The 27,262-nt window shown below is 42.2% G+C and overlaps 1 protein-coding gene across 1 annotated transcript; it reads left to right on the top strand.

The window, feature by feature from the left end:
* Window positions 1-27,262, top strand: ETNPPL (ethanolamine-phosphate phospho-lyase). Its single transcript, XM_003796352.3, has 13 exons — window positions 1-198; window positions 2,678-2,796; window positions 3,033-3,192; window positions 5,266-5,340; window positions 11,803-11,893; window positions 13,926-14,042; window positions 17,276-17,358; window positions 17,949-18,174; window positions 20,816-20,970; window positions 21,818-21,907; window positions 22,137-22,267; window positions 25,321-25,388; window positions 26,688-27,262. Exons 1-13 carry the CDS (start codon window positions 143-145, stop codon window positions 26,814-26,816), a joined length of 1,500 nt encoding a protein of 499 aa, XP_003796400.1. The 5' UTR covers window positions 1-142; the 3' UTR covers window positions 26,817-27,262.

The raw sequence follows: 27,262 nt of genomic DNA, 5'->3' as shown, positions 1-27,262 counted from the left end.
CCCTGGCCACCGCCGCCCAGGGCGAGGAAACTCCACGAGGGATAACGGGAGCAAGTTGGCCGCCCGGCAGTCCCAGGCGTTCGCGAGGGAGACGCACTGACTAGCAAGGGGGGTCACCTCCGACGCCCGGCACCCTGCCACCATGTGCGAGCTGTACAGCAAGCAGGACACTCTGGCGCTGAGGGGGAAGCACATTGGGTAAGGGGTCCCCCAGCCCGGAGGAAACGCGCCGAGAGGGGACCACAGCCGGGGCAGAGGGCGGGCAGCGAAGCCGGGCAGGGAGTAAAGGAGCTGGAGCCGGCTCGGCCACCGCGTCCGCCAGCCGCGCGCTCCAGGCCGCCGCTGCCCGCGCACGCGCGCCCGGCCGGGCTCGGGGAGCGCGCCTGGAACCCGCGCTCCGGGCTCCCGGGAGCGCGCCCCCGCGGCGCCAGCGCGCTGCGGCCGCAGGTGAATGGGCGCCGCCGCCGTCCACCGCGTTGGTGACCAAGGGCAATGGGGACTCAGACGGATGGCTCTTCGCCAACCTTGTCCAAGGTTGTCCTCGAAAATTTTTGAAAACTCTGAATTAGAAATAGTTTTCATGATGGCCATGAAAACAAACTAATGCTGACAATTTTTGTTTAAAGCGAACTTCTTCCTGCATGCAGGGCTAAGCTGGGAAGGGTTATTCTGGCCTGGAGAAAAACTTGAAACCTTCCGTTAGAAAAGCCAAAACCTCTTTTAGATGCCACTAACCCTTACATTGGTCCCCAAGCTGGGTCCTCTCACTTCTGTTTTAAAATGCGGTGTTCTCCCCAGGCTGCTTTGGTTTCGCCCCTGTTATAAACGGCATGGTAAGCAAACAAAACTGACCCGGGCGCTGGACCTCCTTGGGTGTCACATTACCTATGTGACCTCTGTCAAATTAATTTCCTCATCTGTGACTGTAGGACTAACACTCTACTTCACGTACGCATGTTCGCGTGTTCTGGTTTTTTAAAAGATGTGTAAATATAAATAAATGATGGCTGTGGCTGTGGGCGACCGCACACGCTGGGAAGTCCAGGGTCTGCAGCGTTAATGTGCGGTTACCTGCCGCAGCCTCCGCTGGGAGTGAGGACGGGGACGCAGGAAAGAGCCGATATTCTCTTGGGATAACAGCAGGACAGTTTCTCACCTTGGGGCTCCTGACCTCAACCAGTGAGATTTCTAGACCTTTAGAAGCCTTGTCAGATCTCTTCTAAGCCAAAGTGGGGTCAAAATGGTCAGATTCCTCCCACATGCGCGGGTCACCACCCTACTTTTTCTAATCACTTATTCTGTCCGCTTGCAATCCTATGTAGTTACACCTCAGTGAAAACCTAATGGTTTCTGACAAGAGCTGAACAAATGCAGTGAAAGAAAGAATATAACTATAGATTGACCGGCAAGGGAGAAAGTATGTTAAAAAGATATGTGTAAGTATCTACTGCCGGAACTACCGCCAATGTGTGTGTGGTTTTGTGCACGCAAAATCACCAAAGGACACACACCATATATACAGGGTATTCATAAAGTTCGTGTGCAATTGACTGTGTTAAACTATTTTAAACTGCTTAAAATAGTTTAAAGTATTATTTAAACTATTAAATAATTAAACTATTATTAGTTTAAATATAATAAACTATTATACTTAAACTATTTTAAATATAATAAACTAAATATACTTAAACTATTTTAAACAAAATTCATGTCTACCTTGTATATTCAACTTTAGTTCTTAAATGTCCATAAGACCAAGATGTTTCTGTTACTAAAATTTATACTCCATTCATCCAAACAACTGAAAATATGGGTGACTTTTTCTTACACGGGCAAGAATGTAACAAGACTAAGAAAGAAAAAAGAAAAAGAATAAAGGAGTGTGTTCAAGGGTTAGAAGAATAATTGAATTTCATTGTTTAAGAATGGAAAATGTATTTGATCCAAGACCAGGAACAATCAAAATACATGAAAATGGAAATGATCTATAAAATCTCTATAGTATTTACCTCTAAGTTATTTGCAGTTAGCTTTTAGTGCCATTTATTTCTTTATAAATTAGATTAGAAGGAGAGAGAGAGGGAGATATCCTGGGCTAAGACAGCACAGCCTGCTTTCAAATTCTGATTTTCTCTCTTACTGGCTATGTAACTTTGAGCAAGTTTCTTAATTTCTCCGTGCTTTGGTCTCCTTCCCTATAAAAAATGAGAATATAGTAAGCAAAGGATTATTGAAATAATTAAATGAGATAATAGTTATGAAATAGATAACATTTCCTGGCACATAGTAAGACACACACCACCACCACCTGCCCCCCCCCCCGAAATGTTTGGCTACTTTGTTTTTCTGGTGGAACAAAATTTCCCAAAGGAAGATAGTTATTGGTCTGTGTGATTAGACCTTTGGGAGACCTGATTTGTGTGCCTCCAAATAAGTTGTCAGATCCGGGTGAATTTAGTAACAAGCATAAGAAGCGTGAGCCATGCCATGAATGAGGGATTAAGGTAAAAAGGTTCCAGACTGATAGGAAATGAAATGAAAAGAAATGTATGTCATTCAGATTGTGTTTTCCCCTTTTTTCTATGTAATTGTAATTTTCCACTGATGGTGACCTTCCTTGAGAAGGAAAAATACTGAGATCCTACCAGACCAAAGTGTTTCCTTTGATTATTTCTAGACCCTCATGCAAAGTTTTCTTTGCTGCGGATCCCATCAAAATAGTGCGAGCCCAGAGGCAGTACATGTTTGATGAGAAAGGTGAACGGTATTTGGATTGCATCAACAACGTTGCCCACGGTAAATGTCCTGTCTTTGTAGTGAATTGAAGAAAATGTTTATGAAATAAGGCAGACTAGAACAGTTAATGTTTGTCTCAGGAATTGCTACAGCTGCAGTTCCTTGGCTGGGTGGCCCAGTAGTCTCAGCAGGTAAAAACTGCAGCAAAACATGTGAGAGAGAAGAAGAATTCACCTCAGAATTCCCAGGCACTTAGAATTGTAACTTATTTCTTGGGCTTTTGTCTCAAATTTTAGTGGGACATTGTCACCCAGACGTGGTCGGTGCTGCCCTGAAACAGATGGAGCTGCTAAACACAAATTCTCGATTCCTCCACGACAACATTGTCGAGTATGCCAAGCGCCTTTCAGCCACCCTGCCAGAGAAACTGTCTGTTTGTTATTTTACAAATTCAGGGTATGTTTTGAGGTTTCCCACCCATCCCCATTTCTACTAAAGTGTCCCCTTTTGATTTGTGGTGGAGCATAGATGTCTAAAAAGGTTTGCTGAGACTCTAGGCATTCATGAAGTGACCACACTTTAAGGGCCTGGCCTCTCTGGTTCTTCCTCTTTGCAGCACAACTCTGAACCTAACTGGTCAAATGATGTTCACCTCTTTGGGGTGTAGAGTAAGTAGCCAAAGAATCCACTGACCAAGGCAGTTCTTTCAAAGCATGCATGAGAAATTTTAGCAAAGAAATAATTCTTCTAAACAAGCTGAAATATTTTTAAGATTTTTTTTTTTTTGAGACAGAGTCTTAAACTGTTGCCCTGGATGGTATTATGGTGTCATAGCTCATAGCAACCTCTAATTCCTGGGCTCAAGCAATCCTCTTGCCTCAATTGTTCTATTTTTAGTAGAGATGGGAGTCTCACTTTTTCCTCAGGCTGGTCTCAAACTGGTGAGCTAAAGCAATCCACCCTCCTCGGCCTCCCAGAGTGCTAGGATTACAGGTGTGAGCCACCATGTCTGGCCTTATTTTTAAGATTTTTGATTGATTTGTTTTCTTAAGGAAATTGAGCTTATTTTCCCAACAAAAATGAAGGAAAAAAGAAAGAAATTTAAGTGAATACATTCCAACTTTAAAATTCTGAATTCAAATTATAATATCCATTCCATAAAATGTTATGCAGGTATTTAAAAAATATGTTTTTGAAAATGTGTGTCTAAATACATGCTCTAACTGCAATGCTATATACCAGAGGAAAGTGTCTACAAAGCAAAAACTCCTATTTTTAAAAGTGATACATATGTGTTAAAATTAACACATATTAGAGATTCTGTGAATGTCCATTATATGGTTTTCTGTGAGTCACTTTTCAAGAAGGTATTTTAAAACCAAATTTATAGTCAGAAGATTGCTCTTTTTTCTTTGTAAAGAATTAAGAAGATATTTTAGAATCTAACATGTTATAATGCATTATTGCCTTTTTATAAATGAAATATAATATTTGACTTCCATTTCCAAGGGATTCTACACTGTTGAAGAGGGATTAATTCTGAACAGTGCTCTCTCCAAAGACTGGATATGACAGAGGCCTCAGTCTGAATCCTGGCTCTACCTCTTATGAGCTATGTGACCTCATTTTGGTTACTTAAACTCATCCATAAAAAGGAGGTGGCAATACTTGTCTTTTTTTTTTTTTTTTTGAGACAGAGTCTCACTATGTCACCCTCAGTACAGTGCTGTGGTGTCACAGCTCAAAACTTCAAACTCTTGGGCTTACACAATTTTTTTGCCTCAGCCTCCCAAGTAGCTGGGACCACAGTCGCCCACCAAAATGCCCAGCTATTTTTTTGTTGCAGTTGTCATTGTTGTTTAGCAGTCCTGGGCTGGTTGGAACCCACCAGCCTTGGTGTATGTGGCCGGTGCCCTAACCGATATGGGCGCAAAGGAGGCAATACTTGTCTTAGAGAATTGTTATGAGAATAAATATAAGTAAAATAATGAGCATAATGCCTAGCAGATAATGAAGTTACACTAATGATTATTTTATTCCTTTGTGTCCGGTTAGTATATTTAGACTCTCTGAACCAGAAAGAAAAAATATGACCCTTGTTTTAGAAATAAGGAAACTAATCAAATGTTGAGTAAACACAGCCTAGTTAGGTCGCCAACCTAATGGGCCCTCAGACACCCATGCCTTCTGCTGAGATCAGGCTGAGTGTGGGCTCCTTCGTGTCCTCAAAGCTAGATGTCTACTGATGTAACTGAACTGGACTGAAATTTGAAAGGGACAATGTATCCTTCACCTTTCTTGGGTTTCTTCCGCGAAGCTCATTCTTTATTTGAAAACACCTGGGGAACTTGTATTAGAAGGCAAAGTAGGATCATAGAGCAGGCCTGATTAAAGGGGGAGGAGAGACTTCAACATATTCTGCTATAAATTTCTCAATAAATGCAATCTTACAACATTTGTAGTTAACATCTTAAAGGTTTTAGAAAGAAGGTTGTGGTCACATTGTCCCTTCTATGTTTATCTTAATAGATCTGAAGCCAATGACTTAGCCTTGCGCCTGGCTTGGCAATTCAGAGGCCATCAAGATGTGATCACTCTTGACCAGTAAGTCTTAGACACGAGATTGCTAAGCAAGACACTCCTTCAGAGACAAAATTTCATTGATCCTATCCATATTAGTATCATAAGTACATGTGGAGGAGGGCAGATACAATGGAACAGTGGTTTTTTTTTTTTAATTAATTAGTTAACTTTTTTTAGAGACAGAGTTTTACTTTGTCACCCTCGGTAGAGTGCTATGGTGTCACAGCTCACAGCAACCTCCAGCTCTTGGGCTTAGGTGATTCTCTTGCCTTAGCCTCCCAAGTAGCTGGCACTCTAGGTGCCCACCACAACACCGGGCTATTTTTTTGTTGCAGTTTGGGCCAGGTTCAAACCCGCCACCTTCCATATGTAGAGTCAGCCCCCTACTCACTGAGCCACAGGAGCCACCCTTTTTTGTTGTTGTTGTTGTTGTTGTTGTTTTTGAGACAGAATCTCACTATGTCGCCCTCGGTAGAGTGCTGTGATGTCACAGCAACCTCAAACTCACAACAACCTCAAACTCCTGGGCTTAAGCGATTCTCTTGCCTCAGCCTCCAAGTAGCTGGGACTACAGGCACCTGCCACAACGCCCAGCTATTTTCTTTGTTTCAGTTGTCATTGTTGTTTAGCTGACCCGGGCTGGGTTTGAACCTATCAGCCTTGGTGCATGTGGCTGGTGCTGTAACCACTGTGCTATAGGCTCTGAGCCAATGAAACAGTATTTTAGAAATTATGTGTTAAGATAGCAAGGCCAGCTTAAGTCCACAGGGATATTTAATTCTATGTACGCACCTGAGATGAGGCTTTCTTGGGTAGCGTGGTGGCTGAAACCTTATAAGGTTACTTTCACGCATGAGCTCCTTATTGAGCCCTAGTTGACATGTAACTGAAATCTTTTTTGTTTTTTAAATTGTTGGGGATTCATTGAGGATACAAGCAGGTTACACTGATTGCATTTGTTTGGTAAAGTCCCTCTTACAACTGTGTCTTGCCCCTAAAAGGTGTGTAACACACTGAGACACACCACCTCCCTCCTTCCCTCTCTCTGCTCTCCTTTCCCCTACCCTCTCCCTCCTCCTCTCTCTCCCTCCCCTTTCCCACTGAATCTTTTTCAAAATAGAAATACAATTTCTGAAAAATCCAAGAATTTACTTCACTATTGCAGTTATCTTTAATTCTTAATTTAATTTAATTTTATTATTTATTCATTTGGGTTTTTTTGAGACAGAGTCTCAAGGTGTGGGTAGAGACCTGGGTAGAGTGCTTTGATGTCACAGCTCACAGCAACCTCAAACTCTTGGGCTCAAGCGATTCTCTTGCCTCAGCTTCCCAAGTAGCTGGGACTACAGGCGCCCACTACAACGCCCGGCTATTTTGTTGTTGTTGTTGTTGCTGTTGTTGTTGCTATTGTTGTTGTAGTTGTCATTGTTGCTTTAGCTGGCAGGGGCTGGGTTTAAACCCGGCAGCCTCAGTGCATGTGGCTGGCGCCCTACCCACTGAGCTACAGGCACTACCCTTAATTTTAAAGATAACAATTTTGAGACGACTTCAAAGAAAACAAGCAGCCAAGTCAAATTTAAAACTTTCTCGGCTCGGCGCCTATAGCTCAACCGGCTAAGGCGCCAGCCACGTACACCTAAGGTGGCGGGTTCGAATCCCCAGCCTGGACCCGCCAAACAACAATGACGGCTGCAACCAAAAAATAGCCGGGCGTTGTGGCGGGCGCCTGTGGTCCCAGCTACTTGGGAGGCAGAGGCAAGAGACTCGCTTGAGCCCAGGAGTTGGAGGTTGCTGTGAGCTGTAATGCCAGGGCACTCTACCCAGGGGGACAGCTTGAGGCTCTGTCTCAAAAAAAAAAAAAAAACTTTCTCATTAGCTTGGACTATTAATAGCCAATATTTAATCTTCTCAAACATGAATTTATTACATTTAAACAGAAATCTGACCACTGCCATGTTTACTAGAGAGACTTTTTTGTAATTTTTTGCATCCCCCTTCACACCACTGACCTCAGGTGCAGAGTGTGACCTGAACATATGCCTCATTTTGTGACCTTCTGTAGGCCCCTCTCTATGTGATGGTTAGAGTATTGGTTTTCTATTGTTGCCATATTTGTTATTATAAACGTAGGGCCTTAAACAATATGAGTTTATTCTCATACATTTCTGTAGGTCAGAAATCCAAAATCAATCTTGCTGAGCTGAAATTATGGTACCAACAGGGCTGTACCACTAGAGGCTCTCCAGGGTTCCTTGCCTTTGCGATCTAGCCACCTGCATTTCTTGGCTCAGGGTTCCTCTGACATCTACACAGTCAGGGCTCACATCCCTTCGGCCTCAGCTTCCATCCTTTCATGTCCTTCTGTCTCTGGCTTCCCTGCCTCCTTTCATCTATAGGACCCCTGTGATTGCATTGGCACCACCTGGATGATCCAGGCTGCCCTACCTGTGTCAATGCTTAATTTAATCAGATCTGCCAAGTCCCCTTTGTCCTGGTGACTTTGGTTCTGAGTATCTACCATATCTTAGGCTCTGAGTGTTAGGAGATTGACTCCTTGAGAGGTCATTTTTTCTCATTTATTCTCATCCTCTCTCACCCATAGACAACTATTATGGTATGTTTAATGTGTATTTTTTTAATTCATGTAAAATTTACATCATTTTATGTGCATTTGTTTTAATTTTACAAAAATTGCTATGATCACTTTCTGTTTCTGCCTTTTCCTCAGCACTATGTATCAAGAACTCTAAGTTGCTGGGCATATGTCTATCCTATTCAGCTCAGTGCTGTCCAAATATAATGTGAGCCACATAAGCAATTAAAAATATTCTAGAAGATGTTATATCTGAGATTATCATTTTGAAAGGTAATCAATATAAAAGATACGGAGATATTTTACTTTTCATTGTACTAGGTCTTCAAATTCCAATGAGTATTTCATACCTACAGCTCATCTCAAATCAGACTAGCTGCATTTCAAGCACTCAATAGCTGCATATGGGAATGGCTACCCGAGGGGATCACAGCGCGGTTGTATGACAGCGCTGCCTCAGGAGATACCGCGACTACCTTCCACTCCCAGCTACCATGAGCAGCGCTGCAAGGAAAATGTTTGTACATGTGATGTGCCCTTAGGTTTTTCTGAGAAGTTCTTGAGAATAAATACTCAGAAACAGGATTGCTAGGTGTACTTTATGGGGAACTATAAACCTCGTTAATTTGACTAAACACTGCCACCTGGGTGTGCACAATGGTTGCAACACTCTACACAGTGTATATCCTCCCAAAAAACTTAGTATTATCCAGCTTTCTAATTTTTTCCTAATTTTTGACAGTTTAACAGGTACAAAACAACACCTCAGTATTGCTTTAATTCGTGTTTTCTAATTATGAGTTTGGGTATCTCCATACTTTTTATGCTTTTGTGATTTGTCTTCTTTAGGATTGCCTGTTCATGATCTTTTCTCATTTTCTTGTTTATTTTTTTGTTTTTTGTATATTCTCCATCAGAGGATCTCAACCTTGACTACAATTTAGAATCATCTGGGGAAGTATTATTTAAATGATTTAAATGCCAATGCCACCGCCCAACCTCAGATCAATTAAGAGAATTGTTAGAGGTGGATTACAGGAGATCATAATTTTCTTTTGGATTCTCCAAGGGATCCTACCATGCAGGCACAATTGAAAATCACCCATATAGGGCGTTCATCCCTTCTGAGATATTCTAAATATCTTTTCCCAGCCATCTGTCTTTTAATTTTGTGTTCAGTGTCTATCAACAAAAATTTTTAATTGTGACTAAATCAAATCATTTGTATTTTCTAAGTTTTGTTAATAGCTCTCTTTCACTCCTGTCCCACCCCCCAGATCACAAAGATGTTCTGCATTTTCTCTTTTTTTTTTTTTTTTTTAGAGACGGAGTCTCACTTTCTCACCCTCAATAGAGTGCTATGGCATCACAGCTCACAGCAACCTCCACTCTTGGGCTTAGGTGATACTCTTGCCTCAGCCTTCCAGGTAGCTGGGACTACAAGCACCCGCCACAACACCTGGCTATTTTTTGTTGCAGTTTGGCTGGGGACAGGTTTGACCCCACCACCCTTGGTATATGGGGCCTGCGCCGTACTCATTGAGCCATGGATGCTGCCCTGCATTTTCTTCTACTTCCTTTGAAATTACTCCTTATATTGAATCTATTTGGAGTCCACGTGGTTGCCATATATGTATGGAAGTGTCTCTGAGCTATTTCTTTTCCAGCAGTCTCTTTGTTCTTGTTTCAATACCATACTAATTTTATTTCAATAGCTGTAGCATGTCTTAATCTATGTTAGGGCAAGTTTTTACAGTTTACCTTATCAATTCATGAGGCAAGAAACAGAAAAAGGAATACCATAGTCACTTGAATTTTAAGTGAGAGAAAGGAACTTCATAGCCTCTTAATCACCTCTCAATCTGACTTCTGTTGCTTTTTGTTGTTGTTGTTTTTGAGACAGAGTCTCACTTTGTTGCCACTTGTAGAGTGCCATGGTGTCATAGCTCACAGTAACCTCAAAATCTTGGGCTCAAGTGATCCTCTTGCCTCAGCCTTGTGAGTAGCTGAAACTACAGGCACCCACCATTTTTTTTATTTTTTTATTTTTTTTATTTTTTTGAGACTGAGCCTCAAGCTGTCTCTCTGGCTAGAGTGCTGTGGCATCGCAGCTCACGGCAACCTCCAACTCCTGGGCTTAAGCAATTTTCTTGCCTCAGCTTCCCAAGTAGCTGGGACTACAGGCACCTGTCACAGCACCTGGCTATTTTTTGGTTGTAGTTGTCGTTGTTGTTTGGCAGGCCTGGGCTGCATTTGAACCCGCCAGCTATGGTGTATATGGCTGGTGCCTTAGCTGCTTGAGTTACAGGTGCCAAGCTGCCCAGCTGTTTTTTAGAGACAGGGGTCTCATTCTTGTGCAGGCCAGTCTCGAACCTATGAGCTCAAGCAATCTATCCTTCTTGGCCTCCCAGAGCGCTGGGACTACTACAGATGTGAGCCACCTCACCTGGTCTTAATCTGAATTTTTTTTTTTTGTTTCTTTGAGACAGAGTCTCAAACTGTCACCCTGGGTAGACTGCTCACAGCAACTCCAACTCTTGGGCTTAAGCGAGTCTCTTTCTTCAGCCTCCCAAGTAGCTGGGACTACAGGTGCCCACCACAACACCCAGCTATTTTTTGGTTGTAGTTGTCATTGTTGTTTGGCAGGGTTCAAACCCCCCAGTTCCAGTGTATGTGGCTGGTACCTTAGCTGCTGAGCTACAGGCACTGAGCCTCAATCTGCCTTCTTGAAGAGACCTCCTATTTCTTCCCAACTAGTATTTGCCCAACAACTTTTTTTCTTTGCTCCTTGCTTTGATAGCTCTTTCCTTCCTTCCTTCCTTCTTTCCTTCCTTTTTTCTTTCTTCTGTCTCCCTCTGTTGCCTAGGCTGGAGTAAGTACAGTATCATCATCATAGCTCACTGCAACCTCCAACTCCTATTTTTTAGTAATGATGGGGTCTTGCTCTTTCTCAGACTGGTCTCCAACTCCTGGGCTCAAGCAATTGTCCCACCCTGGCCATCTAAAATGCTAGGATTACAGATGTCAGCTATTACACCTGGCCTGCCCAATATTCGCAATTGAACATCCTTCAGAAATCATATCAAATAAAAACATGTGCCCATTCTATGATATATAAAGTTGTGGGGTTTTGGTTTGGTTTTTTTTGTTGTTGTTGTTTTTGCTGGGTTGTTTGTTTTTTGGTTTTGTTTTGTCTTGTTTTTGAGACAGAGTTTCACTCTGTCCCAGGTTTGGATGCTATGGTGTCAGCCAAGCTCATAGCAACCTCAAACTCCTGGGCTCAAGCAATCCTCCTGCCTCAGCTTCCCAGGTAGCTGGGACTGCAGGTACCTGCCACAATGCCTGGCTAACTTTTCTATTTTTAGTAGATATGATGAGGCTGTCTCACTCTTGCTCAGGCTTGCCTTGAACTCCTGAGCTCAAGGAGTACCCCCAAGTTGGCCTCCCAGGAGTTCTAGGATTATAGGTATGAACCACTGTGCTCACCCGAAGATGTTCTTAAAACTTACTAGAATGTAACTATCAAATACATTTAAAGACTATGTACATGTGAAGTTTTGCACGAAGATATAGAAAGTCATTTTTCATATTTAGAGAATCTAATTTAGCAATATAATTCAAAGAAGTCAGGGTTTTCCCTACTAAAAAGAAACTGGCAATAAGGACACATACTTGGCATTTTGTATGTTTTCTTGCATATATAAGAAAAATTGGACAAATTAAAAGGCCAGTCTTGCCATAAAAAATTAGATCCTGAATGGTTAAATCTGACACCAATGTTGAGATTCATTCTCAGTGGATGAGTGTGGAGGAAAGACAACACTGTATTTCATACATTAGAAAAATATCCCTCTTGGAGTGATTTTGGTTACTCTTCTTTATCTTTTCAGTGCTTATCATGGTCACCTATCATCCTTAATTGAGATCAGTCCATACAAATTTCAGAAAGGCAAAGATGTCAAGAAAGAATTTGTACATGTGGTAAGTATCTTTGAATCTTAATATCTGCGTGTTAGTGCTGGAAGAATGCCTAGGGATAATCCAGCCCAATACTTTCATTTTGAAAAATAAACTAAGATCTGGAGCAGTTATGTGATTACTAAAGTCAAAGAGCTAGATAAGGAGAGAATATCGTTCATAGTCCGTTGATGAACATTACAATAGATAAATTAGTTTAGCAATACAGTAGGTATTCAGAGCCATCATCTTAATTTTCTTAGCTTTGGATTATCAGTTACTTTCTTTTTCTGAGACAGAGTCTCACTCTGTTATCCTTGATAGACTGTCATGGCATCATAGCTCACAGCAACCTCAAACTTTTAGGTTCAAGTGATTCTCTTGTGTCAGTCTCTTGACTAAGTAGGACTATAGGGAAGCACCACCATGCCCAACTGGTTTATTTATCTATTTCTTTACTTACTGATTTTTTGAGACAGAGTCTCACTATGTTGCCCTTGGTAGAGTGCTATGGCATCACAGCTCACAGCAACCTCAAACTCTTGGGCTTAAGTGATTCTCTTGCCTCAACCTCCCAAGTAGCTGGGCCTACAGGCACCCGCCACAATGCCTAGGCTATTTTTTCTTGGTATTGTTGCAGTTGTCATTGTTGTTTTAGCTGGCCCGGGCCAGGTTTGAACCCACCAGCTTCAGTGTATGTGGCCAGCACCCTACCTACTGAGCTACGGGTGCCACCCTAGTTTTTCTATTTTTAGTAGAGACAGGATCTCGCTCTTCTTCAGGCTGGTCTCAAACTCCTCAGCACAAGCAATCCACCAGCCTTGGCCTCCCAGAGTGCCAGCTGTGGTGCCAAGTTGTTACTTTTTCTATTCCTTCTGCCAACTTGAAATTCAGACTTTGAAATGAGTGTGTATGATGTTTAAAATTAAATTTCTTTGTGATGAATTATTATACAGTTTTATTTACTAGGTAAAATAAACTAAACAAGTCGTCAAACAGGGAAATTTGCTTGATGTATTTGTAGGAATAGTAGACTTCCTTAAGAGAATGATCAGTATCTTCCTTCAGGATGTTAAGATCTGGAGTCACTCTAAGGCACTTTTTAGTTTTCTGAATGATTACAATTTGTGATACAGTTAGTTGATAAGTGCTGGTTCATTTTCATTCATCGACATTTGCAAGTAGCATAATCACACTTTGATTGAATTAGCTATTTATGTTCATAGGGACACAGTCTTGATTTATAACAATCTGTGAGAAAATCCAAGCTCCTGTTCACAATTCAAAGATGTCAGTTCTTCACTGAATTTGGAAATGTTAAAGAAAAAAGGACAAAAGCATCTAGAATCATTTAAATTACCTTAAATCACCTCTGTTTGACATGCCCTTGTGGGGAAAGGCCTGTTTCTTTTTTTTAGACAGAATCTTGCTCTGTCACCTGGGCTGAAGTGCCATGGGCTCAGCCTACCTACAGCAACCACAAACTCCTGGACACAAACAATCCTCCTGCCTCAGCCTCCTGAGTAGCTGGGACTACTGGTGTATACCAACCACCAAAACTAGCTAAAGTCTCTATTTTTAGGAGAGATGGGATCTCACTCTTCAGGTTACGCTGGTCTTAAATTCTTGAGCTCAACCAGTCCTCTGACCTCAGGACTCCCAGAGTGCTAGGATTACCAGCACTAGCCACCTAGCCTGGCTGGGATATGCTTTTTATCAAAAAAGTTTGTCACGGGGCAGTGCCTGTAGCACAGTGATTATGGCGCCGACCACATGCATGGAGGGTGGCGGGTTCAAACCCAGCCTGGGCCAGCTAAACATCAATGACAACCGCAACAACAACAACAAAAAATAGCTGGCATTGTGGCAGGCACCTGTAGTCCCAGCTACTTGGGAGGCTGAGGGAAGAGAATCACCTAAGCCTAGGAGTTGGAGGTTGCTGTGAGCTGTGACGCCGTGGCACTCCACTAAGGGTGATAAAGTGAGACTCTGTCTCTAAAAAAAAAAGTTTGTCACAGAGAAAATAATGAGGAACTGCATTATTTGATATTTTCAGGCACCAGTTCCAGATACTTACAGGGGAAAATACAGAGAAGACCATGCAGATCCAGCTGGTGCTTATGCAGATGAAGTGAAGAAAATTATTGAAGAAGCTCATAGCAGTGGAAGAAAGGTTTGTATTTACAGCTTTGGAAACATTTTTAACGTCACTGACAAAATGGATTGAAATGGCTGTAATTCACTGGAGAGATGGAAGAGGATTAGCTCTAACTTCCCTTCTGTTTTCTCTGGTTACTTGGTTCATATTTCAAAAAGTGCTTTATTACAGTCATGCCTCTAAGACTGTCTATGTCTGTTTACCCTGGAAATATAATCACTATGCCATTCTAGATCTACTGGCCTAACTCTGACCCTTTCAGTGGTGTGCAAGGTCTAGTCCATAGGGATAGAAGAAGAGAGAATTAAGAAAGGTGACAGCCCAAGGACATTCTATTCCAACTGAGAATAGCCTCCAGGGTCAAAATATGGTGACGGGAGGAGAAAGGACAGGCTGGCCTTGGGGCCCAAGACCAAGGCAGGCTTCCAGACCCTACAAGGAAGCCTTGGTGCTTCTCAGGAACTGGCTCAAACTTCCTGAACCCGGAGAGTCTGAGGCTGTTCTGCCCCTGGCAAGCCAAGGCAAAAAAATACTCTTCCAATCTAGGCCTGGACTTCTAAGACACAGCCAGAATCCTGGAGAGCTGGAAAAATGGCTTTTCATTTTCTCAGTCTTCACTCTACTGTCTTCAGCTTTAATGTTCAATTCGCAGTCCGTCTGGGGGTTACTTAGGTGAATTTTTAGTGCAACTTGACAATACTTTGCTTTAAACCGATTCATGGCATAGATGTGGTGATAAAAGCAACCATAACAGAAAGGAAAATGAAGCCTTTACTTTTTCAATTAATTCAAATATTTTTGCTCTATTACTGGAACACCATTCACATTTCTCAATTGTTTCTTCTTTTCTTCCCAACCCATTTGTTTTTTCATATCTCCTTATGGGACATATCCACAAAGGTAGAACTAAAGTTCTACCTGATGTGTGGCAAGCCCTGCCTTGGTGGTACAGTGGTGAGCTTAGCTGCCTTCCAAACATAGCCCAGACCGCTCTACACAAATGGTAAACAATGTTTTCAGAACAGAAAATTTACATTAACACCATCATATGGACTCCCTGCTGCTAAAAGAGGGTGTGGATAGTTTTTTGAGAACATTAGCATTCAGTAGTTATTGGATTAATACTGTGATTTGAACAGTGTTGAAAGCAATGAGCAGGGGCAGCACCTGTGTCTCAGTGAGTAGGGCACTGGCCCTATATACCAGGGGTGGCGAGTTCGAAACCAACCCTGGCCAAATTGCAATAACAACAACAAAAATAGCCGGTTGTTGTGACGGGCGCCTGTACCCCCAGCTACTCGGGAGGCTGAGGCAAGAGAATCACCTAAGCCTAAGAGCTAGAGGTTGAGCTGTGATGCCACGGCACTCTACCAAGGACAACAAAATAAGACTGTCTCTAAAAAAAAAAAAAAGAAGAAAAGAAAAGAAAGCAATGAGCAAATATAAAACGAGTACTTCTAAATATTAGATGTGCTTGGAAAGTTGTGGAATTGTATTTATTTTGAGACAGAGTCTCACTATTTTACCCTCAATAGAGTACCATGGTATTGTAGGTACAACAACCTCAAACTCTTGGGCTTAAGTGATTCTTTGCCTCAGCCTTCCAAGTAGCTAAGATTACAGGCTCCCACCACAACGCCCAGCTATTTTTTGTTGTCGTTGTCATTGTTGTTTTTAGCAGGCTGGGGCTGGGTTCGAACCCACCAGCGCCAGTGTATATGGCCAGCACTCTAACCACTGAGCATAGACACCCAGCCAAAGTTGTGGAATTGTAAATGAGACATCTCTTGAGCCCAACAGCCTCATTTTACTACTAAGAACATATAATGAAAAAGTGATGCATTTAACTCAAGGTAAATACAGTTACTAAGAACCTGAACTCTAGAGCCTTGATTCTCTTGATCATCTAATACTTTTTTTTTTTTTTGAGACAGAGTCTCACTTTGTTGCCCTCAGTAGAGTGCCATAGCAATACAGCTCACAGCAACCTCCAGCCCTTGCCTTAGGCAATTCTCTTGCCTCAGCCTCTCAGTAGCTGGGTAGCTGGGACTACAGGAGCCTGCCACAACACCTGGCTGTTTTTTTGTTGCAGTTTGGCTCGGGCCAGGTTTGAACCCTCCACTCTCAGTATATGGGGCCAATGGCCTACTTACTGAGCCACAGGTGCTGCCCACGCCTGGCTATTTTTTTTTTCTTTGAGACAGAGCCTCAAGTAAAGTGCTGTGCCATTACAGCTCACAGCAACCTCCAACTCTTGGGCTTAAGCAATTCTCTTGCTTCGGCCTCCAAGTAGCCGGGACTACAGGCACCCATGCCTGGCTATTTTTTGGTTGTAGTTGTCATTGTTGATTGGCAGGCCTGGGCTGGATTCGAACCCTCTAGCTCTGATATATGTGGCTGGTGCCTTAGCCCCTTGAGCTACAGACACCAAGCCAACACCTGGGCTATTCTTAAAGACAAGTCTTACTCTGGGTCAGGCTGGTCTCGAACCTGTGAGCTCCAGCAATCCACCCCCCTCGGCCTCCCAAGTGGTGGGATTACAGGTGTGAGCCACAGCGCCCAGCCTACGCTTTTGTTTTTTTGTTTTTTTCTCTTTCTCTTCTTACTACAGTCCAGTACTTCAGTAAGTACTTACTACTCAGTGCTTACTTCAATTCAGTTCTATTTCCTACTTTCTTATCCTCTAGAACAGGACACTTCATCTATAGTTCCTTTTGTTAGTTTTCCGCTGTTGAGCTAAGCCTGATTTAAGGCGAGACCTAGAAATGTAGCGCAGTAATTACACTGCCTGGCCACACGTCACCCTCCCATTTCCTTGGTGCGAATCCTACCCTCCAGCAATATTTCACCAAGCTGAGGAAAGAGGCCCCATAGCAATGACTGTGGAACCTAGGTAAATTTTTAGGGGTTCATTTTAAAGACTGACCAAAACATCAGTCTTATTCAGCTCATCCCAATGGAATCCCTGCCCTTAAATTAACAATGAAAAGATGGACGTCACCCTCTCATCTCCTGTGTCTCATGGCAGCTGTACCAGCACCCTCAAACTTCAGAAACTAGTGCTTTAAATCAGCTGCTTTGCCAACATAGACATCTTTTCCTTTCTTTTAAATCAAATGGCCTATTTGCCACTTGTAACAGGTCTATTCCTAAGCCATTTAAAAAATAACCTGCTCTATAAGAAATCCTCTTTTTCAGGGAGTAGGAGAGGGGCCTAATGGACTTTGACCCCATCTTCTCTTGTATAGATTGCTGCCTTTATTGCTGAATCCATGCAGAGTTGTGGCGGACAAATAATTCCTCCAGCAGGCTACTTCCAGAAAGTGGCAGAGTATGTACTTGATGTGGGCATCCTTGGTCAAACTAAGGGCACTGTGAGAATTCTGCAGGGCCATACTGGTTGCTAATATACTGAAGTTCTTCCAGATTAGCTGGTAAATAGCCACACCTGAGTGCCTACTCTCTCAGGACTCCTGGATGCTCCCCCAACCTTTTCCAAGATCCAGCAAGGAAAGAGTTTACTCATGGTCCAGCAGGGGCATTTCAGGCCTTGGCTCCAACTCCCAGCCTGGCATTCTGTCCAATTGGCTGGTGCACAAGACTCACCAATTTGGAAACATTTGAAGAAGAACCCTGCTAAAAATTCCTCATTCAAGTCTTTCTCTTCCTACTTAAAATACTGCCATATAGCTTACTTAAGCAGCACCCAGACAATATGGAATATACCTAATCTAGAAATTACATGGTTCTATTGTAAGGTCAATGACATCTGTGTGGGGTTTGGAGAACTGAAAAATTTTTAACAATGATTAAGGCTTCAGGTTAACCATGGTTTTTTGTCTTCAATGGTCTATATCTTTGAGGGTGGGTTTGGGGACTCTCATTGACCTGAAGTCATTAGACTGACTCTTTGCTTTTCAGATATGTACACAGAGCAGGGGGTGTGTTTATAGCCGATGAAGTTCAGGTAGGCTTCGGCCGAGTTGGGAAACACTTCTGGAGCTTCCAAATGCATGGCGAAGACTTTGTTCCAGATATCGTGACTATGGGAAAACCAATGGGCAATGGCCACCCAGTGGCATGTGTGGTAACAACCAAAGAAATTGCAGAAGCCTTCAGCAGCTCTGGGATGGAGTATTTCAATACGGTAAATTCTGGTCTCTAGTTTTAATACTAAGAAGAATAATGCATGTTCTTATGCTTTTTGAAAATTTGGTAAAGATTAAAGCTCAGTCTTGCCCGCTAATCACTTCAGGACCCCAGCCAAACTTTGATCTAACCAGATTTCATTCTATCTAGCAAAATGCTCCTTATATTTTTCCTTGTGTATCTTTCCCCTTCCTGAAATGGGCTTATTAATTTTTCTAACGCTAATGGTGGCCCTGCCAAACTATAGATAGAGGTTATAGTACTTTCATTAATGGGTGATATCATCTTTGTTTTGTATCACATCTTTAAATTTTTTTTTTTTTGAGACAGTCTCACTTTGTTGCCCTCGGTAGAGTGCTGTGGCATCACAGCTCACAGCAACCTCCAGCTCTTGGGCTTAGGAGATTCTCTTGCCTCAGCCTCCCAAGTAGCTGGGACTACAGGCACCCACCACAGTAGCTGGCTATTTTTTTGTTGCAGTTTGGCCGGGGCCAGGTTTGAACCCCCTACCCTCGGTATAGGGGGCTGGTGCCCTTCTCACTGAGCCACAGGCACCGCCCGACACATCTTTAAATTTCAAAAACACTTTTCAAATGTTTAGATGACTCAGAACTATAAATGTTGTATGGCTGACATAAGAGATACTAAATTTTTCTTTTTGGGGAAATTTATTTCCTTGGTTTTACATCCCAAAGTCATAAGCTATACACCTGTAAAAATTACTGTAGTTTGTACAGTATGTATGACAAGACTTGTTATGGCTAAAAGTAAGATTCTAATCTAAAGACAGGAATTATCTGGAGACAATGTCACTGCTTAGCTGTTTTCACTCAGCTCTTCAATGGAAGAAACCTGCATTTCCCTCACTGAACTATACCCTGAAATTTTTTTGACAACCCAGTGTACCAAATATTACTCAATTCAAATTCACGTGAACAACAAAAAAAAAGCATTTGGGTTTGTTTAATTAATTTATGAGTACTTTCTTATTTACAAGCCAGCCCAGAACTGTGTAGACACAAACACATAATATATAAGACATACCTAAACATTCACACTCCCACAAAATTTCAATAGATTTTACTTTAGCACTCTTAGCTGTGGGACAGTCTACAAGTTCAAGTTGCCTTTCAGGGTTTCACGTAACAGCCACTTTTCGCCCTCCAGCGCGGATATTGGTTTACAGTAAAACCATTCTCCTGAGACACAGGTTCACAGTCCTAAGCTGACCTTTCAGACAAAGTTCTTCTCAAGAAACTTTTAGGTGGAGCTTTTCTGTGGTGCAACAGGAACCCCAAATAACAAAAGCAGACAGTACAGAGAATTCTCAACATAAAATGCCAGGGCCTTTCAAACAAATGGGAATGCAAAGAGGAAAAGCTGGCACCTCAGACTGTGCGCCCCCAATGCCCTGTAGCCCCAAATGGCCTGTAGGGCTGGAAGATAAACTGTTCCCAATGGTGGCCTAGAACCTGTGTTCCCTGGGAACCGCAAGTGAGTTCCAAATTTAAGCCAGGTTCTCTGGTTCCTCTGGACCCAGGACTTCCACCCCAGAAGGTAGCTCCAATCAAATTCAGACAAAATATCCTGCCACAGCTCAGGAAGGTCTGAAATGGGTGAAATGCCAGTCTCAGGGTGCGCCCTGGGGAACTTGTCCAACAAAAAGCCTCGGTCCGGACCCTATCCAAATCCATTTCCTTATCAGCTCAGCTCAGGTTGCAGGGAGCTGTGTCTACTTAGGGGAGACAGAGATGCGAGTTACCCAGAGTAAAGAGGCTCCAGCAGCTGCTGGGGCTGTCCCATACCCTCCCACCCCGAAAAAAAGCCGCTCCTTCCAGGGAGGACTCCGGCTCTGGCCTGCTGCTCCCTGCTTCTTCAGCAGGTGACCTTCCATGGGGAAGCCAAGGAGCCCACCCCAGGAACGCCAAAATCTGTACAGAATGTTCAGTACTTGTTCTCAGGTCACATCAGAAAAATATAAGAAGTGGTTTTTGAGAACAAGTGAAGGACAATTTATTACTTTTCCAGGAAAGAAGGAAAAATGGCAACTCATTTGATTCATCTCAAAATTCCAACTTTTCCTCTACTCTGAGATTTTTTTTTTTTTAAGAGACAGAATCTCACTTTATCGCCCTCAGTAGAGAGCTGTGGCATCACAGCTCACAGCAACCTCCAGCTCTTGGGCTTAGGCAATTCTCTTGCCTCAGCCTCCCGAGTAGCTGGGACTACAGGTGCCTGCAACAATGCCCAGCTATTTTTTGTTGCAGTTGGCAAGGGCTGAGTTTGAATCCACCACCCTCAGTATAGGGGGCCAGCTCCCTACCCACTGAGACACAGGTGCTGCCCCTCTCTGAGATTCTTCAATCCCAACCAAATGTCTGGTTTTTGTTCAGATAAGCCAATAAATTCCCTGATACTTCTTCATACAAGTTATGTAGCAGAAGTTACATAGAAGAATATAATTTGGAATGAATTTTCACTCAATCCCAAATGAATAGAATTGTGCTATATTCTAAATCTGAGAAGCTAGTGTAAGATAAAATTATATTGAAATTGTATCTTCAACGTATGATTTCTCATAGATGAAGGAATACCATGAATTCAACTGTTATATCTTTTCCTTTATCTCTTTTCTACAGTATGGAGGAAATCCAGTGTCTTGTGCTATTGGTTTGGCTGTCCTGGATATAATTGAAAGTGAAGACCTTCAAGGAAATGCCGTGAGAGTAGGGCATTATCTCACTGAGTTACTCAAAGAACAGAAGGCCAAACACACTCTGATAGGTGATATCAGGTATGTTTATCAGGAAGTTGTCATGCAGTTATTCCCTTTTTCAAAATGAAAATAGCTTATGTTTTAGTCTATAAGTAAAAAACAGAAAACACAGACACAAAAAACAGATATCAAAAAGTCCTTTTTTAATCCAGAAACCAGGTATCACCACTTTTAACATATGTGTGTGTATCTTTCCCAACTTTTATGCTTTTTCTTTGTTAGTAAAGCTGGGATAATTTCAGCACCCAAAAGATGAAATGAGGGAATTTAACACTAAATGATCCACTGAAAATAATTTAAAATGCTATCCTGAAAAACTGGATATTTTTCATAGATACATAAACATTTACCGTTACTATCATCCTAAGAAACTAAATAGCATAAAAGGGTTGTTTTTTAAGCCTTTTCACAAATAAGAAAAAGCTTGGATGACAAAAACCAGAAACAGGCCCAGCACCCGTAGCACAGTGGTTACAGCGCCAGCCACATACCCCAAGGGAGCCAGGTTCAAACCCGGCCCAGGCCAGCTAAATGACAATGACAACTGCAACAAAAAACAGCCAAGTGTTGTGGCAGGTGCCTGTAGTCCCAGCTACCTGGGAGGCAGAGGCAAGAGAATTGCTTAAGTTCAAGAGTTTTAGGTTGCTGTGAGCTGTGATATCACAGCACTCTACCAAGGGCGACATAGTGAGACTCTGTCTAAAAAAAAAAAAAATAAGATCTAGAAACAACTGTGAAAGCTAGATTGGCATGTCATGTTGGCTTAAAGTTTCAAATTAAACTGAAAGTTTGCAGACAGTGCTAACTTTTTGTGGTAATTCAGCAGCCAATAGTGTGTCAAGGCTTCTTTCTTCACTTCCCTCAGGGGCGTTGGCCTTTTTATCGGAATCGACTTAGTGAAGGACCCTCAGAAAAGGACCCCTGCCACAGCGGAAGCTCAGCACGTCATCTACAAGTAAGTCCCCCACACCCACCTGTTCCGTGTCTTGGCTCCAAATGCCCACCCACTTGCAAGCTTGCTTTACTTCCCCCATCTCTCTGAAAAAGGGGAATTTAAGACCCATGCAGTGTACAAATGTGGGCTTCCCGATTGCAGAATGCTTACCTGCTCTGTGTTCACATTATTCCGAAATCATCTTAGTGACCATTTATATCCACTCACGTGTATTTTCTGCACTAATTAGGATGAAAGAAAAACGGGTGCTTCTCAGTGCCGACGGACCTCATAGAAATGTGCTTAAAATAAAACCACCTATGTGCTTCACGGAAGAAGATGCAAAGTTTATGGTGGACCAACTTGATGAGATTCTGACAGGTCAGTCCAGGGATGTTTAAGAAGTCTCCTGCTCCCTCCCTCAAACTCCCCCAACACCAGCCTGGTCATTTATAACCCTGTACATGCTTGCCATTCAAGATGGAATGGGCTGGCATGGTGGCTCATGCCTGTAATCCTAGCAACCTGGGAGGCTGAGGCAGGTAGATTACTTGAGCTCAGGAGTTCAAGACCAATCTGAGCCACAGCAAGACCCCGTCTCTACTAAAAATAGAAAAAACTAGCTGGACATGGTGGTACATGCCTGTAGTCCCGGCTACTCTGGAGGCTGAAGCAAGAGGATCACTTAAGCCCAAAAGAGCTTGAGGTTGCCGTGAGCTACCATGCCAGAGCACTCTACCGTTCGCAAGAGCTGTAGCAAGAGGATCACCTAAGCCCAAAAGAGCTTGAGGTTGCCGTGAGCTACCATGCCAGAGCACTCTACCGTTCGCAAGATGGAAGTGAAGCAGGACAGAAAGAAATGTATAACTTTCCCTTTAGAGCTAGGGAATCTAGAGCTATAGGATATCTGAAAAATAACTATGTAGACTCTTAGTTAAACTGAGATTTTCAGTTTATACTCATACAACTCCTAATCTAAGTTTTTACTGAAATAGTATACTGTTTAATTTGTGTAATTTATTTTTACTTTAGAATAGCTAGTGTACTTATTTATTTATTTATTTATTGAGACAGAGTCTCACTATGTCACCCTCAGTAGAGTGCCGTAATGTCACAGCTCATAGCAACCTCAAACTCTTGGGACTACAGGCACTTGCCACAACACCCGGCTATTTTTTTTTTTTTTTTTTTTTTTTTTGGTTGCAGTTGTCATTGTTGTTTAGCAAGCCCAGGCAGGGCTCAAACCTGTCATCCTCTGTGTATGTGGCCAGGGCCCTGCCCACTGAGCTACAGGCGCTGAACCTAGCTAGTGTATTTAAAACCTGCATGTCTGTGTTCTACTATACCCCACGATTACTGCAGTATGTAGTATCACAACATTGTACCTTTAAAATACAAGAAACATTTGTAATAAACATTCTGAACTATAGATCCACAATTTTTTGTTGTTGTTGCAGTTGCCATTGCTATTTAGCTGGCCCGGGCCAGGTTCAAACCTGCCAGCCTCCGTATGTGGCTGGCGCCATAACTACTGTGCTATGGGTGCCAAGCCAAGGATTCATAATTTTTTGCAATATGCTGAGTTGCTTCCCTTGGTTTTTAATTTTGAATTTCTTTCTTTTTTCCTTCACTTTTTTATTTTTAAAAGAATATTTCAGATATTATTAAAATATTCTGGGCACTGGTACTCAAAAATATTATTAAAAGTTTTATTACATGTGGTGCGTGTGGTTCAAAGGAATAGGGTGCCAGCCCCATATGCTGGAAGTGGTGGGTTCAAACCCAGCCACAGCCAAAAACTGCAAAAAAAAGGATGGCTCCTGTGGCTCAAGGAGTAGGGTGCCGGCCCATATGCAAGTTGTGGTGGGTTCAAACCCAGCCCTGGCCAAAAAAAAAAAAAAAAAAAATTTATTACAATTTAATTTTTGAAGACTTTTGTTTGTCATTCAGATTATAGCTTATCATAAAAATATACCTTTTGGTTCCTTCTTTCATGTAATTAAATTAATTTCTTTTTCAATTCTAAACATAAATTTGATTAGAAAGTAAAAAGTACTATCAAAATAAGAGATTTTTTTTTTTTGAGACAGTCTCACTTTGTCACCCTGGGTAGAGTACTGTGGTCCCGTGGTATTAGAGCTCACAGCAACCTCATACTCTTGGGCTCAAGTGATCCTCTTGCCTCAGCCTCCCATGTAGCTGGGACTACAAGTGCCCAACACATGCTAGCTATTTTTTAGACACAGGATCTTACTCCTGCTCAGCCTGGTCTTAAACTCATGAGCTCAAGCAATTTACCTGCCTTGGCCTCCCAGAGTGAAAATAGATCATTTCTGTAAATTTTTTTTTTTTTTTTAAGAGACAGAGTCTCACTTTATTTCCCTCGGTAGTGTGCTGCAATGTCATAGCTCACAGCAATCTCCAACACCTGGGCTTAAGTGATTCTCTTGCCTCAGCCTCCCAAGTAGCTGGGACTACAGGTGCCCGCCAGAACACTGGGCTATTTTTTTGTTGCAGTTTGGCCAGGGCTGGGTTCAAACCCTCCATCCTAGGTATATGGGGCCAGCACCCTATTCACTGAGCCACAGGTGCCATCCCATTTCTGTAAATTTTTAAGATTCAACTTTTCTGCTTGCTTCTCAGCCTTTTGTGGATAAGACTAAGAAGCCAAGAATCAATATGGCATACAAAATGGATAATTAATGTTAGGAGACTTAAGTGTCAATGTAAGTTATTCATAGCTCACTGTGTTGGACTCACCCCCAACCTGCTAAGCATTCCTCACAGGCTGTGTGTCCTCTGGTCCATGGGGCCTGGTGGAAGAGAGAGTGCAGGTTGGGGAAATCTGTCACTTGAGTCTGAGTCAACTCCGACCTCGCACCTTGTTGGTAGTGAGCCAGAAGCATTTCCTCTGAAGAAAGTGAGCAAGACATAGATGTGGGGCTCAGTGCCACTTATAAATGATAATGATGAAAGAATATAATAAAATTTTAAAAGCAATTTTAATAGTGATACATTTTTGATGCCATTTACCTATCTATTCTTCATTAAAGGTATTCGTATAAATATCAAAAAGTTTTTTTTTAAAGACATTTCTATTAGACCAGGCACAGTGGTTCACACCTGTAATCTTAGCACTCTGAGAGGCCAAGGCAAGTGGATTGCTTGAGCTCAGGAGTTGGAGACCAGTCTGAGCAAGAGCAAGACCCTGTCTCTACTCAAAATAGAAAAACTACCCAGACATGGTGGTGTACACCTGTAGTCCCAGCTATTTGGGAGGCTGAGGCAAGATGATCACTTGAGCCCAAGTGTTTGAGGTTGCTGTGAGCTATGACACCATGGCACTCTACTGAGGGTGACAAAGTGAGACTCTGTCTCAAAAAAAGAGATATTGATGTTATTCTGTCTTCTCCATTATATCTTTCTTGACTTAGTTTTAGAAGGAGCCCTCGGAGCCAAAACTGAAAGTGTGATTTCTGAGAGTACTCCATGCAAAACACAGGTAAGTTTTGGCTACTTTATTTATGGAGGGAATTTAAGAAAAAAGAATGTAATTTTTTTAAAAAAATTGTACAGTGATCGTTGGAACAAAACTGCTTTATGCTAGGATTTGCTTATTCTTGTGATTTTGAGTGCACGATTAAATTTCCAAAGCATGTGTCATACCATTTCATAGGAATAAAGCCATAGAACCATTCTTTTGCAGATTTTTTGGCCAGGGCTGGGTTTGAACCCACCGCCTCTGGTATATGAAGCCAGCGCCCTACTCCTTGAGCCACAGGCGCTGCCTTCCATAGAACCATTCTTATACAATCATTCCCGTATGAAAAACAGAAACGAAAAACCAACCCTGAGACCTACAGAGAGGGCCTTCAAAATAGAGAGAGAGATGATAATAAACGGCCTGAGCTTCCTCCTGTTTACTGGGAGGACCACCTGACACTGCCTCCCATTCCCACACATTGCTCTCTCCAGCTAGCAGAAGCATTAGCAGTGCGGTTCCAAACTCCCGAAATGGACTTCAGTGCTCCCTTCGAATGGCCACCAGGGCCTGGGAACCATCTGCCACTGAGTGGCCTAGTTTCTGCATTTGATGTGCTTCCAGCAGAGGGCTTTTCCATTCTCTGCCTGCACTGCCCATGGTGTGAGAAAGAGCGCCCTGGGTTAGGAAACAGAAAGGCAAAAACTTGAGAGGCTTTGTTGCATAATTTGTTATTTGTTTATGACTTAAATGCATAAAGGAACATTCAGTGCCTAGAGGCCGCCTGCCCATCTAGGGCAGTCAGCACAGTCTGTTTCATGATTGAAAAACATTGGGTTGCTTGAGAGAGAACAAATGATCTGGTAACAGGACAGCTTCTGTCTTTTCCAACAGTACAAACCACTTATAGGAATCAAGATGTTCAAAAGTAGCTCATCAAGTCTGAGACAGAATCACAACTATAAAAACTAGACCACCTGACATTGAAAAGGATCTTCCACAAAAAAAAACAAAACACCTTATTGCAGGAAACTTTGGAGTTAGCAAAGTTGGCATACATTTTCATATGTATGAAATTTTGACAGTGGTTCTGTGGTTTAGTGAGCAGGTAAAAAAAAAAAATTTGACTTGGAGTCCTAGATTTTATGTTGACATCACATTTCAGATGTCTATTGAAAATATTAATAAGAAGGTTAGACAGGAACAATTAGTATTGCTTTGCTGTGTTTTTCATTTGTGGGTTAGTCTATTAAATCAGTCCCATGGATGCTGCTGGCTTAAAGGTGACACACACTGGAGTTTTGTGTGCCTGTCTTGCAGATGTCTAAGGAGGGACACTTGGACTTGCACAGCAACAACACCACTGACTCCAAAGAAAATTCCAGCAGGAAGAGAAATGGAGCGTGCACAGATAAACGTTCAGTGCTCAGTAAGAGGGTCAAGACATGAACGACTCTCATTTTAAAGCAAGATAAACGTCCAGAATTACAGAGAATGGGTTGATGTGTCTCAGCTGTTGACAGCTCTCTTGTGCTCTCTACAGGTAGAATTGTCACTCAGTACAGATTTGTAAATAAAAGAGTAAATTAATATAAGAATACACCAAGTGATAATCAAACCATGTCAAGATTGTTTATTAGTTCAGCCTCTAGCCTGTTAATTTCTTACTTGAGAGTTCTGAAGGTACTTAATTAATTCTACTAAATTTAAGCCTGCAGATTCAAAATTAAAATGATAGTTTCACTTCTTATGTTCTAGTGTTTGAAATTAAAGAGCAACGTGTAATAGATTTCTTACCTTTGGAGACTTAGCGCCTTAAACTATGAATTCCATGATGATTTCATGTATAAAAGTATATTTATTGACTATAATAAAGAAATATGATGTAAATGAAA

The sequence above is a fragment of the Otolemur garnettii genome, unplaced genomic scaffold, assembly GCF_000181295.1.
Source record: "Otolemur garnettii isolate 467f Iridium unplaced genomic scaffold, OtoGar3 scaffold00103, whole genome shotgun sequence".
Taxonomy (NCBI): Eukaryota; Metazoa; Chordata; class Mammalia; order Primates; family Galagidae; genus Otolemur; species Otolemur garnettii.
This window is presented reverse-complemented; position numbering and strand designations above follow the sequence as displayed.